The sequence below is a fragment of the Vipera ursinii genome (assembly GCF_947247035.1).
Source record: "Vipera ursinii genome assembly, chromosome: Z".
NCBI classification, from domain to species: domain Eukaryota; kingdom Metazoa; phylum Chordata; class Lepidosauria; order Squamata; family Viperidae; genus Vipera; species Vipera ursinii.
The window spans coordinates 121743297-121756724 of NC_139517.1; the positions used below are offsets into that span (position 1 = coordinate 121743297).

The following is a 13428-nucleotide window of genomic DNA, read 5'->3' on the forward strand; positions in this document are numbered from 1 at the left end:
CATCATATAAACAACATAATGTTCTTTGTCAATCATCTCAGAGCAGCATACTGGCCTGAATAAATGCAATTAGCATGTTAAAATGACATCTGATTTACAGGCCTTGCTAATCAGTTCAGGGCCTCTCCCTTTGTTTGTTCAGGCATTTAATGGGAAATAAAATCAATTTACCTTTATTCGACCACCACTGAGTTCTTCACTGATTTTTAGTCGAGCATCTACTACTCTTTTCAAGTCCCTCTGTAAACGACGACCAAAATCTCTAAACATTGTAGATCCTCCTGAAAGTACCACATTCTAGATGACAAAGAAACATTTTTGGGCTTTAGACAATACAACCAACCCTTTTTTTAAAACAATCAGATCTATAGATCTTATCTCTAGGCCACCGGTCGGCAACTCATGGCTCAGGAGCTGCATGCGGCTTTTAGCCTTCTCCTGTGGCTGAGCAACAGCTGCCCATTCCCAAGTATCTCAAAATTATTTTGATCACAATTTTCCAACTATGTGTGAGGTAACTCTCTTAGTATTCAAGATATAGCTTAAAATAAGGATCTCCATTACAAAATGAATTGAATTAGAAGTGAAAGAAAGCAGCAGCTAGATTGGAGAAGGAACGAAATAATTTAAGCATGGATCAGTGTTTCTCAATTTGGCTACTTTAAGATGGGTGGACTTCAACTCCAAGAATTCCCCAGCCAGCTTGTGGGAGTTTAAGCCCACACGTCTTAAACTTATCAAGTTAAGAAACAGCAGTCTAAACCAATACACTATAAGATCTTAAGTGGGCTTTTGAAGATAGGGTGAAAATTAATCAAATATTTCAGAACAAAGAATTCCGAATTTCTATAACTGAAAAGGTCATAGACATCTTATCTCACCTCATAATTTACCTTAGTCTATAGAAGGGTACACAGTTATATATTATTTAGTATGTTAAATAGACTTAAGGCCCAATCCTTTTCCCTCACATGGCAGATTGCAATAATGAGGGCTAATTAAACTGATATGGATTTTGAGAAAATGGTTGGTTTACTTCTTTCAAACGACTAAAAAGGCTAATGAGAATTAGCCTTTATTAATTCCTTCACCTCAACCAAAGCAATACAGGCAGTCCCCTGCTCATGAACCTTAGACCATGACCAAAAACACGTTACTTACAACCGGTCCTCACATTTACAACTGCTGCAACTTCCCCACAGTCACACGAACAAATTCGGGTGCTTGGCAATTGGCATGTACTGTATGTACAAAGGCTGCAGCATCCCAGGGTTACATGATCACCATCTGTAACTTTCCCAGCCGCCTTCTGACAAGCAAAGTCAATGGGGGAGGTTGTATTCATTTAAAAAACTGGGCAATTCATTTAATGCCAGCAGTGATTCACTTAGCAACCATGGTAAAAAGATCACAAAATTGGGCATGACTTAACAGCAGAAATTCTGGTTCCAATTGTGGTCATAAGTCAAGGAATGTAGAAAATGTCTGCTAGCTAATAGCAATTAAAGGGACACGGTGGCTCAGTGGGTTAGGACGCTGAGCTTGTTGATCAGAAGGTCGGCAGTTTGGCGGGTCGAATCCCGAGTGCCGTGTAACAGAGTGAGCGCCTGTTACTTTTCCCAGCTTCTGCCAACCTAGCAGTTCGAAAGCACATAAAAATGCAAGTAGAAAAATAGGGACCACTACGGTGGGAAGGTAACAGCGTTCCGTGCGCCTTTGGTGTCTAGTCATGCCAGCCACATGACCACAGAGACGTCCTCGGACAAGCGCTAGCTCTTCAGCTTTGAAACAGAGATGAGCAACGGCCCCTAGAGTTGGAAACGACTAGCACGCATGTGCAGGGGAACCTTTACTTTTACCTTAATAGCAAATAAATCTAGAATGGTTAATAAGATATGCCTAAACATTGGAGAAGAGAATTAGAGAATTTACTACAGCACTTATAAACCCAGTTGATGATGGAATATGGGAAACTGGTGAATTTTGATGCAGAAGATAATCTCCATAACTTCTACATTAAACTGTAGCACCAGGGGTAAAAATAATTTGAATAATAATGTACTAAAAAAACTGAAGGTCAGAAGACTAAATGAAACTTTTGGATGATCCATCCATATTCATGGAGAAAAGTTTGCTCAGCAGTTAATAATAAGAAAAGGGTAATAAAGTAGGTGCTAATGTTAACTAGAAATGCCTATATTGTGTATGGTACAACAAAACTAATTAATCCACAAATATGTTATGGCTAGAAAACAGTAGTAAATACCAATGTAAGGTATACAAAAAGGGCTTTCACTTGAAATTCCTTTTATAAAGGTATTTTAAGACAACTTCTACTGCAAAACGGTATTGCTTCATTCATGAAATCAAAAAGGGGTATTCTTCAGTGGACAAATTATTTCCAGTTTCTCTTTTTCATTCTTGATTATGATTAAAGGTCAAGATACCCAAGAGAAGAACTGGAGATTATTCCAAAGAAGATGACCCCAAAACACTATAAACATGTGCTGTCCGAGCTTGGTTGTTTTCTTGCAGCCATTTCATTACCGAACTAGGTAACATAATCAAGTACAGGAGCAAACCCCACACTCACTAGCAATGACGATGTTAGTAAACTGGGTAATGAAATGTCTGCAAATTCAGAGAACACCAAGGACGCCAAAGTTCAACCATGAACAACAAATATTCACTTCTATTGTTAACACTATAAAATCTTCAGAGTGATTTATAGCCTGCTCCAAGTGTCATCTATGGATTTCCAGCAGATAGTGATGAATGAGAGTCAGTGAACTCTTTTTACTAAAGAATACTTCACTCAATAATCTACTAACTTGGGGTTTTTTCATTAGCTACCTTTTGAACATTTGAGCTTTAATCTTCAATTTTGGAATTTGTACATTTATGTTTCAGAAGGCCAGCTCTATACATTTTTACAACTGACTCCTTTTTCCAGTGTTCGAGAGTTTAACATTTTTTTAAATAATAGTTTTAAAATTATATATTTGCCTATAGGAGGGACATGGACAGTAGCAAATTACAGTATATTTGATCAATATAGCTAGGAAATTTTTAGCATAGGAAATATTTCTTATATTTTATTTTACTCTTTCTAGCTCAACAAGCATCACAGATTGATCAAGAAATGCCATTTTCAATACAATTTTACTAATAATTATTTTACTAATCTGAAAACAATTTATTTTTATTGTGATTCTATTTATCTTATTTCTATTGTATTTCCTGCAACCAGGTTATATTCCTAATGCAAACAGCTTTGTTTCATGTGTAATTATTTGATCAAACTTTTTTTAAAAAAATTATGAACTTTATGAGATTGTTTTCTTGCCACAAGAGGGGGCTCCAAGATAAGAAATAACTACTTGGGTGTTTTCTATTTTGAAATTAAATTTAAATTAAGATAGGCAGACAGAGTTTGGGTTTTAGTATAAACAGCAGTATTTTAAAAAAAACTTTTAAGAACTGAATGCTTAGAACAAGACTGTAGTCTTCTTTTAAGGATTTTCATTATATCTTTTTTCTCACACTATTATCTGGAATTTATATATTATATCTATGTATCATTTTTTTAAATCTTACTCTTAACTGCAAACTGGTAGTCCTTGGCTTACAACCATCCATTTAGTGACCATTTAAAGTTACAACCACACTAAAAAATAAATGACTTATGACTGATATAGATCAAGGACTAACTGTACCTTGTTCCATTGCTTTTTCATGAAAAGAAATTGTGGGTATAATTAAAACAAGATTTTGAAAGAAAATTGGATTCTCTTAAAGGTCACTTTATTGATAAATAGGACAACTGAATGGCCAAGTTAGAACACCAGGATAAAGAAATGAAAAAGATCTGTAGGCAGGATACAAGAAGACATCATTAATTCAGAGAAATTGAAAATGCTAAATATTTTGTTTATTTATTAAATTTCTATTCCAAATATATTGGAAGCTAAACTGGAAATAGTGAAATAGAATAATAACAAGAACTCTAGCGGGGTACCTAAGGATTGGGTGAAAGAAAATCTCAAAAGAGAAATGGAAAACGTGCTCAACACTTATCTTCAGTGGGAAGTAGAGAAAACTTTGGACATTAACAAAATCTACAGAATAAATTCATGAAAAAGAAAATTGCACATGATGTGCTTCTCAAGGAAAAAAGCAGTAGTGGAATTAAAAGAAGTGATGTTTCCTTAACTCTTAGAAACATAATAAATGAGATTCTACCAGAGGTATCTCTAGAAAGAAAGAGATTTCTGAATTTCTGACACAACAAGATAGACCAATCTTACTTTATTGTAGGGTTACATTAATAGAATCTTGCAAGTCTAAAGGTGCAAATTTCCCATAGCCTCTTTTAGCTTCTTGATCCAATTATAAGTAAGTGAAGGTAGATCCTTCCCATCTGTGGCCATTAAGCCACTGAGGGCACCTCCCCCTCTTGACTGGTTGTTTATTTATTTAATTTAATTTAATTTATTTATTAAATTTCTATTCCACCCATCTAAAAGAATAACAGAATGACAAAGTTGGAAGGGACCCTTAGAGGTCTTCTAGTCCAACCCCCTGCTTAGGCAGGAAACCCTATACCCATGGTGGCGAACCTATGGCATGCATGCCAAAGGTGGCACACAGAGCCCTCTCTGTGGGCATGCGCGCCATCACCCCAGTCCTAGGCCTTCAGCTGAGTTTTATAAAACCTTTTTTATTATTTTTATTACAAGTTTTATTGGTTTTTAATATTTACATATACATGAATTTGTGAAGCAATATGGTGGTTGGGTAATCAAAAGTAACAAATCACAAGTTGTTTGTAAGTAGTTCAGGATACATCAATAAAGATTCCCTCTCTGATTCCCTTAGTTTTCACATAGTCAAAGTAATCAAGTTAATACATTTCTAGTTGTAAGCTAGTCAATTAACAAAATTTTCAATATAATTTCATTAATACATATCAAAATCCTGTTTTTAAGTTTTACCTACTTGCAATAAAATACTCTAAAGTAGCCTATAATATACAGAAGAAAGCTTAATTTTTGGGTAACCCACAATTCCCTATTTCAATAAAGAATAATTCTCTTGTCTACAAAACTTACATTGTTCATTACAAAACATTCTTATGATTTACCAGTAAAGTCTAGTTTTCATCTTAACAAATCACCAATTAGAGAAATGTTTTTTGTCTTAACCGTTCAACAATTATTAAAATACTATCTGTTGTTATAAGATTCTAAATTCTATAGTATAGTTCAAAATTTTATTCTAAAAGCTTAATTTTGTTTTCCTTTAAAGATCTAAAATCTAAATGTAAAATCAGTTTATATATATATATCTATTTTTTAAGATTCCCCTTATTCCATCAAAAGAGATTTTTTAAGCTCTGTCCTTGCAAATCCCAAAAAAGAGATAAGTCTAAATTTTTAAGTCTAACTCTCGCCTTCCTTTTGTGCCAATCAGGCTTCCATCTTTGAATGCCTTTGAATTTTTAAATGTGTCTCCCTTTCTTCCTCTATCTCTTATTTGAATCTGAGGAGACCATCCAAATGACAGTTTTGCCAAGCTGGTGTCCCCTTTATAATCATTGAAATATTGCTTTAATAGCTCAGTTTTTGATGTTTGATGTAATGTTTGATGTAATATAATTGTCATTAATTCAGTCTGATCTTTTTCTTCTTCCATTTCCATCTGGGTTAGGTAGAAAGTAGTAGCTAATGTTGTTATCGTTTGATTAGCTGAATCCTCAACATACTGTATTTGAAGGCCTTTGATATCTTCACTCTTAATGTTGCTTTCTTCGGGTGTTGTTTTTTGAGTTGTAAGTTTTGTAGTTGAAGTTGGAGTTTGGACTTCAAGGTTCACTGTAGGCTGCGTTTGTTGCTCTTTGAAGTCTCCTATTTTGATGTTAATTTCCACTTCTTCTATTTGTTTTTGAATTGTCAGTTCATCATTTAAGGTCAAAGTTTGGTTTAGTGTCTGTAAGTTGTCAGGTTTATCATGCAATTTGGCTTTAATTTGCTCAGTTATAGCCAAGATTGTGTCCAATATCAATTTGTAGTTAAGTGGTGGGATATAGTCATCCATTTCGTTGGTGTTTACAGCTAAGTCTTCCATGGGGGCTATTTTAATAAGAGTCAATAATTTTCCACCTCCAGTGCTCCTAAAAGTGGTTTTCAGTGCCAGGTGTTCCCACACTTATCTTTGAAGATAATATCAAGGACAGCTCTGTTATTCAGTCAGCTCTCACAATAAGCAAAAGGTTTACTTGCAATTCCAGGTTTAGCCACAAGATGTCATCAATAGCATATAGAATAAGTTGTAAAATTCTTTTTTTTCCAAATTAATATAATTAGTCCATTCTTTTCTCCTTAATTCACATCTTAAACAGAAAATAGGATAGTAGATCCCCACAAAAATAGGAGCTTTTTAATGAGTAGAAATAAGATTGCTTAATTTCTTTGCTTAATCAGATGGTTTTTTTCCTTCCACACTTTAAGGCTTAAAATGTTATTCCCCAAGTATACAAAGGCCGTTTTTAAAAAAAAAACGGGGAGAAAATTTTCAGAAAAGTCCCACAGGCAGGCAGTTAAGGGAATAAGAAAGGTAAGGTCTCACCCAGGTCCTCCAGATTGCTTCATTGTGCTAGGTAGTGCTTTTGGCTTTTGGCAGGGAACGGCTTAATGATTGGCCATCTTGATGGCCGGTCTCTTCTTCTTTGGGCCAAAAGGAGCTGCTCCAGATTCAAGCGAAGGGCTGCCACCCTTCCATGATCACAGGAGGGCCTCCTTGTGGTGTTTACCCTTCCAGGGCGACTTTCGACCCTTTCCAGGGTCCTCCAATGAAGAAGGATTGGACGGCAGGGAGAGAGCTCTTCTTGTGCGTCCAAAAGCGACGCACGCACAAACCAGAATCCTCTAGTTTTATAAAACCTTTTCACTTTAGGTCTCCACCCCCTTGTGCAAAAAAAGGAAGGTTCAATCAATCAATCAATTTCAACTTCTCGTGGGGAAAAAAAATCTCACAAAGTTGGAATTGATTGATTGAACTTTTTGGTCTCACCCAGTCTGCCATTACCACCACAACCATGTCCACCCAATGGGCCACACCCACCCAATGGGCCACGCCCACCAGGCACCCGACGATACATAAGTGGGTTTTGGGTTGCAGTTTGGGCACTCGGTCTCTAAAAGGTTTGCCATCACTGCCCTATGCCATTTCAGACAAACGGTTGTCCAGTCTCCTCTTGAAAGCCTCCAGTGTTGGAGCATTCATAACTTCTGGAGGCAGGTTGTTCCACTGATAAATTGTTCTAACTGTCAGGAAATTTCTCCTTAGTTCTAGGTTGCTTCTCTCCTTGACTAGTTTCCATCCGTTGCTTCTTGTCCTGCCTCAGGTCCTTTGGAGAATAGCTTGACTGCCTCTTCTTTCAGCTTACAATATAATGGTATCATCGTTAATTGGTTCCAGGAAGCACAATGAATACTAAAAATGATGAGTACCAAACATTTTTTCCCCATAAGGAATAATGTAGTGAGTCACAAGCAGCCAACATAAGTTCAAGGTTGTGTGTACCAAACAAACTAAACAAACCCAAACGGCACCAAATGAACAATGAGTACTGGGACAAAATTTTTATGTCAAAATGCATTGAATACGATGAGTCTCAGGCCCCGTCCGGAGAGCAGGAAAATCAAGCAACCGAGACGAGTGCCGAGTTCTCAGGAACAGTTTATTGACAAGAAGCAAACAAACTCCAAAGGAAATAAAGCCAGCGTTGGCTGCTACCCGCTTTCAAAGCAGTTGTGCTCTAAGCCAGTGGTGGCAAACCTATGGCACACGTGCCAGAGGCAGCACTCAGAGCCCTCTATGGGCACGCGCGCCGTTGCCCCAGCAGAGTTCGCCAGAGTAGTGAAGCATGTGGAGTTTGGAAGCGACAGGGCAGGAAATGAGCAAGCAAGCGGCGTTGCCCATCCGGGGATGCCCCAGGGATGGCGAGGGACTGGCCCCAGCCAGGCTCACCCAGTCTGCCCTGACCACTGCAGCCACGCCCCCCGCCGCCCCTGAGGGCACCACAATGCTGATGCAGCCCTGGCACTTTGCAACAAATAAGTGGCTTTTGGGTTGCAGTTTGGGCACTCGGTCTCTAAAACAGACATGTCAAACACAAGGCCCGGGGGCCGGATCTGGCCCGCGAAGTGGTTTCATGCGGCCCGCGAAGCCATCCTGGAAACAGTGAGGGAACGGCCCCCACTGCCTTGGCCCTGGCCCAGAGACCCTCCTCTTGCCAGAGACCCCTAGATCTGTCCCACTCTTGCCCAGGCCCCCATAGGCACCCTTGATGCGAATGATGTAGAGCTGGCCACGCCCACCCAGTAGGCCATACGCACTCTAGCCACGCCCACCCAGTAGGCCACGCCCACCCAGCCTCCTGAGGGCAACCGCAATGCTGATGTGGCCCTCAATGAAATTGAGTTTGACACCCCTGCTCTAAAAGGTTCGCCATCGCTGCTCTAAGCTATCACTGCATAGCAAAAAGTTTGAAAGTACTAAAAAAAATAAAATTCGAATAAAAAGATTAAAAGTTAAGGACCAAAATGATGGGCAGCCTGGAGGTGAGAATCATATCTACTCTGTCAGCCAATCACATTGTATCAGGGCCCAGACCAAGCAGCACAGCCAAGTTTTTAGAGTCTTCCAAATCCACAGTAGGCCCTTTCTGTTGGAATGAGTGGGGCGGTTAATACCATTGGGGAAAGGCAATTCTTCAGATACCACACTATAAAGGACTTTGAAAATGATGACCTTGTTTTTTCCCCCTTTTCCCCAAGATTATCCATGCATTCCATTACAAAACGTTTTCTCTTCCCAGGTCAGGAAAGAGACATCACAAAAAAACATATTTGAACTGTGTTGACACAAAATATAATAGCAGAATCTTAAAGCCTGTCTAAGATTCTTTCTCCTCTTCATACTAAAGAGAATCAAGACAGGGCAATCTTGAGTGTTTATCTCACCCTCTCTACCTGGGCTAAGTAGATATTTACATAGTAGTCATGGATTGCCTTCCTCAAGACTATCTCTATCCTTGGCATCTTTTGTACACCCCACTGATAAGCCAAAACAATGAAGACAAAGGATCCAAATATAACAGACAGAACTACTATTTCTTCATAAATGAACTTGATAATTAACATCATGCATCTAATTAAAAGGCTCTCAGCTGATCCTAATGGTTCAGCAGCCCATTTAAAAAGGAAAAAATGAAGCTAATAAAAGCTAAAAAATAGAGTTATTATATGTCTTTAAGAGAGACATAGGGAAAAAGAGAATGTTAACCTGTTGGGATGTAAGTGATCAAGCAAAAGATAAATACAATTCAATATAAGTAAGTATAAAATGATCCACAATGGAGCTAATTATCCTAACTTAATATAAAAAATAGTCTAAGAAGGCCTTCAAGGCACTTCCTTGTAATTCTAGGACTGTCATAGTTTCTTATTGGCAGCATCCATCAAGGCACAACTTAAATGAAATATGTACCTCCTTGCTTGTGTGAAAATGCCAACTAATGTTTAATCACACCAATTTAACTTAAGGGTGCTAGGATGGCTAAGAAATGAACTAGCCGAGAATGCACAGATAGCAGGCAAGGAAATTTAAATGAATCTTTTCCTGCTAAATTACATTACCATTTTAAATATGTTTATCCCTACAAGGGTTTTTTTAATAAAAATAAAAGAAATAAAGATAAAGGTATGTAAGACAAATTCCTTGTGTGTCTAATTGCACTTGACCAAATAAAATATTTTATTCTTTCTATTTTATTCTGTTCTTTTCTAATTCTATTCTATTCGACTTGACAAACATATGCATGGGTTTAATTATGAAAATTTTATTTTTTAATAGCTGAAATTTCATGAGATTAGTAAACCTCATAATATTTTTAGAATTATGAGGCTACCAAAAGTCTCCAGCAACTAGAGCCACTTAAATATTTTTATAATATCTCATTTCATTTTTGCCTACATCAATGATCACCTGTCGTATTTTGTGGGTCATCAGTGCCCCTTGGACCATAAACCAGGAACCATCAAGGTAAAATTACCTTGTCAGTGAAATGGGCAGGCTCCAAATTTGTTAAGAATAATAAAACAAATAAAAAATAAATGTGTGATTTTTGTCTACTTCTCCAAGTATTGATGAACTGTAAAAGCATGAGAAAAGCTGAATCCATAGCTGGACACCTAATAATGTTCAGAAATGTTCAGTGTTGGAATAACACGGAAAATAAAAGCAGTTTTTACCAAAAGTATGTTTTCAAGATCGTAATCTATTTCTGTTTATCCCTCTATCTACAAGCTACTAATCAAACCAGCAGGCAGACACACATGGTGTGAGACTTTAAATTTCACCTAAATGTCATTTAATAATTCTGTCTCTCTATGTACCTTATACAAAGGACGTCGAACATCAATGGGACAGTTCTGTATAACTTCATCCACAACATTCGAAATAGAGTCTATAAAATCTGGATTGGCAAACTAAAAATAAATAAGAGAGACAGATAATCAAATAATGCACATATAAAAAGCACTGGAATTATGAAAATTGGTTTAAACTTATAACAGCTGAAGTTATAACAGCTGAAAAAAGCGTGCAGGTAATTCTCGTACTATGGCCATTGCTTTAATGACTGTTTGAAGCTACGCTGCAGCTGAAAAATGTGACTTATGACTGGTCCTTGTGCTTACGACTGTCACAGCATCCTCACTGTCATGTGATCAAAACTCTGACACATATATGTACAATGGCTGCAGCATCCTGGTGTCATATGATTGCAATTGGTGACTTTGCCAGTAAGCTTCTGACAAGCAATGTCAATGGGGGAAGCGAATTCGCTTTGTAACCATGTGATTCGTTTAAGAACTATGGCAAAAAGGTCACAAAATCAGGTGCAACTCATTTAACAATATCATCACATAGTGGCAGACATTCTGGTCCCAATTCTTGTCATAAGTCCTTCCTTGGGAGCTAACAAGATCTGTTGTAGGTGAGCAAGAGAAGTGACATGCAACCAATAACAAGGAACTGTCAAAGGTGCGGGGGGGGGAACCTTCTCTGGATTTCACATAGTCTGGGCAAGGAAGCATCATTTATTTCTCCCATTGCTGGGTTAAAAAATTGACAAGTTCATTCACTTTCTGTTCTGTTCTAAGGACTTACATCATCAGAGCTCCTGAAAAACAAAGCCAGCTGAATTTGTCAGTAACAGCTCTTACACTTTAAATTTAACAGAATAACACAGTTGGAAGGGACCTTGGAGGTCTTCTAGTCCAATCCTCTGCTGAAGGAGGGAACCCTATACCGTTTCGGACAAATAGTGGTCCAATCTCTTCTTAAAAGGAGTTTCTCACGGACAAGGTGACCAACCATTCTGGTTTTCTTGGATCATCTCAGTTTATGCTTGTTATCCTAGCATTCCATCTGCTTTAGTGTTTGTCCTGGATTTTTCATTTCTTAGTGAAGTAGGATTGTTAGTAACAGTTGTTTAGCAAGGCCAGTACTTTGTGAATGCAAAATCAGCCCCAGGCACACTCCACTATTCTTCCCTTGCAAGGCTGCTAGCCAGATGCCCCCTTTTTCCCCACAGCAGCTAACTCATAACCCTTCCACGTCTGTTTCCCTTGAGCCTTCATCCCCAGCTAGTTTTTCACCTTTTCCCACACAAAAGGCCTGGGTTGGGTGATAAAGGATATGGCCACACTACATGTGGATCTTAACCATAGCCATTAATTCTGCTGGTCAAAGAAGAGGTGGCCAAAAGAGATGAACGGCCTTCTGTCCAGAATGAACTTCATGTCAAAAACAAACAAAAAAATACCTAACACAACGTTTTTCAATTTTGGGAACTTTAGAATGGGTGGACTTCAACACCCAGAATTCCCCAGACAGCCTCCCTTCAATTGAAGTCCACACATGTTAAACTTACTAAGGTTGAGAATGACTAATCTATATCAAGTGGAAGTTGTGTATTTTCTAACACTGGTAGAAAATAATTTGGCCATAAGATGGTGCCTTACATCCATGAGTACCATTGCCTTCTTTCCTTCCTGCCTGCCTCATGCCTGCCTTCCTGCTTTCTTATTACCACCCTTGCAACTACTACTACTACTACTACTACTACTACTACTGCAATGACTTCTACTATAGCAATCTTGTCTCTTACCTCTGGATGAAAGAAAACCTCTGGCCCAAGGAATCTTTCATAGCCGACATCTATCGTAAATGTGTTTTTATTGATGGCATTGATCCCTGTGTATTGCTTAATCCATTTGTGGGGATCAACATCATACTTTGCAAATTCTTTTACTATGTCAGGACAAATGTAACAGTACTTTTCCTGCAAACGATAAAATAAAGAAGGAAATTGTTTCACTGGATGAAAGAAGGTAAGATTAAAAGTGTAACTTCTTCATACGTGATTCTGAATTCTGCTCATTTGGTGGTCCTATACTGTACAATGTTGAGAAAAAAAATGTTTATTATCAGGACCTAAAAGCCATGAGTAAAAAAAAAAACTGATCAGAGAACTGGTGAGCTACGTTGACTTAATGGGGTTGGGCAATATTTTGCATTGCAAGGCTACCCCTTCAAACTGCTGTCACTCTTTTCCTAAAATCACACGGCAATTGCGTCATGCAGGACTTGCAGGCAAAAGAAGAAATAGAGCACTTTTTAAGCCAAGAACATCCACATAACATTCAGAAGTGGATCAGGCAAATTCTCCCTTATTCACCGAATTACAGGGAGGGCTTACAGCTCAATCAGACTTGCAAGATTGTGTTATTATATCCAGTCTCAATCAGTGTAGTTTTAGTTTTGATTTCTTGGTCAAGTCCATCTAGTGAGGCTGACATTTACGTTCATTCACCAATGTGCCAGGAGTTGAAGTCCAACTACCTTAAAAGTTTTTTATTATTATTATTTTATTCTACCTTTACTATTTTTAAAAATAATTCAAGGTGGCAGAGATACCTAATACTCCTTCCTCCTCGTTCCCCACAACAAACCTACAAGGTGGGTTGGGCTGAAAGAGACTGCCTGGCCCAAAGACACCTTTGTTAGGCATATGGTGCTAGCCTACAATGTTGGGTTGAAAATATATTAACCATAATGCTATGTCTTTAAGAAGTTAATTGGCCAATGGGTGTGTAAGTGTTCTCATGGCCATAAGAGGGAGCTAGTAACGTAGCTTCTTTCTCTCTCTGAATTCACTGATCTCTACTATTACTGTTTTTGCTCTGCTGTTGGTTTACTACTGTTGTAACCTGAACTGTGTATTGACCTCTGGACCAGTAAGAAGACTTTGTAGTTTGGATTACTCCTTGGACTGTTGCTATTGTGTATGACTTGGAC

General features: G+C 38.1%; 1 protein-coding gene across 2 annotated transcripts in view; it reads right to left on the reverse strand.

The window, feature by feature from the left end:
• The window catches only part of ACTR3B (actin related protein 3B), a 40380-nt gene that overhangs the window by 5732 nt on the left and 21220 nt on the right, over positions 1-13428 (reverse strand). For both annotated transcript variants that reach the window (XM_083377213.1, XM_083377214.1), the window contains exons 8-10: positions 12239-12412; positions 10461-10553; positions 172-297 (exon numbers count right to left, since the gene is read on the reverse strand). In XM_083377213.1, coding sequence (XP_083233339.1) covers positions 172-297; positions 10461-10553; positions 12239-12412 — 393 coding nt within the window. The remainder of the gene's footprint in view (positions 1-171; positions 298-10460; positions 10554-12238; positions 12413-13428) is intronic.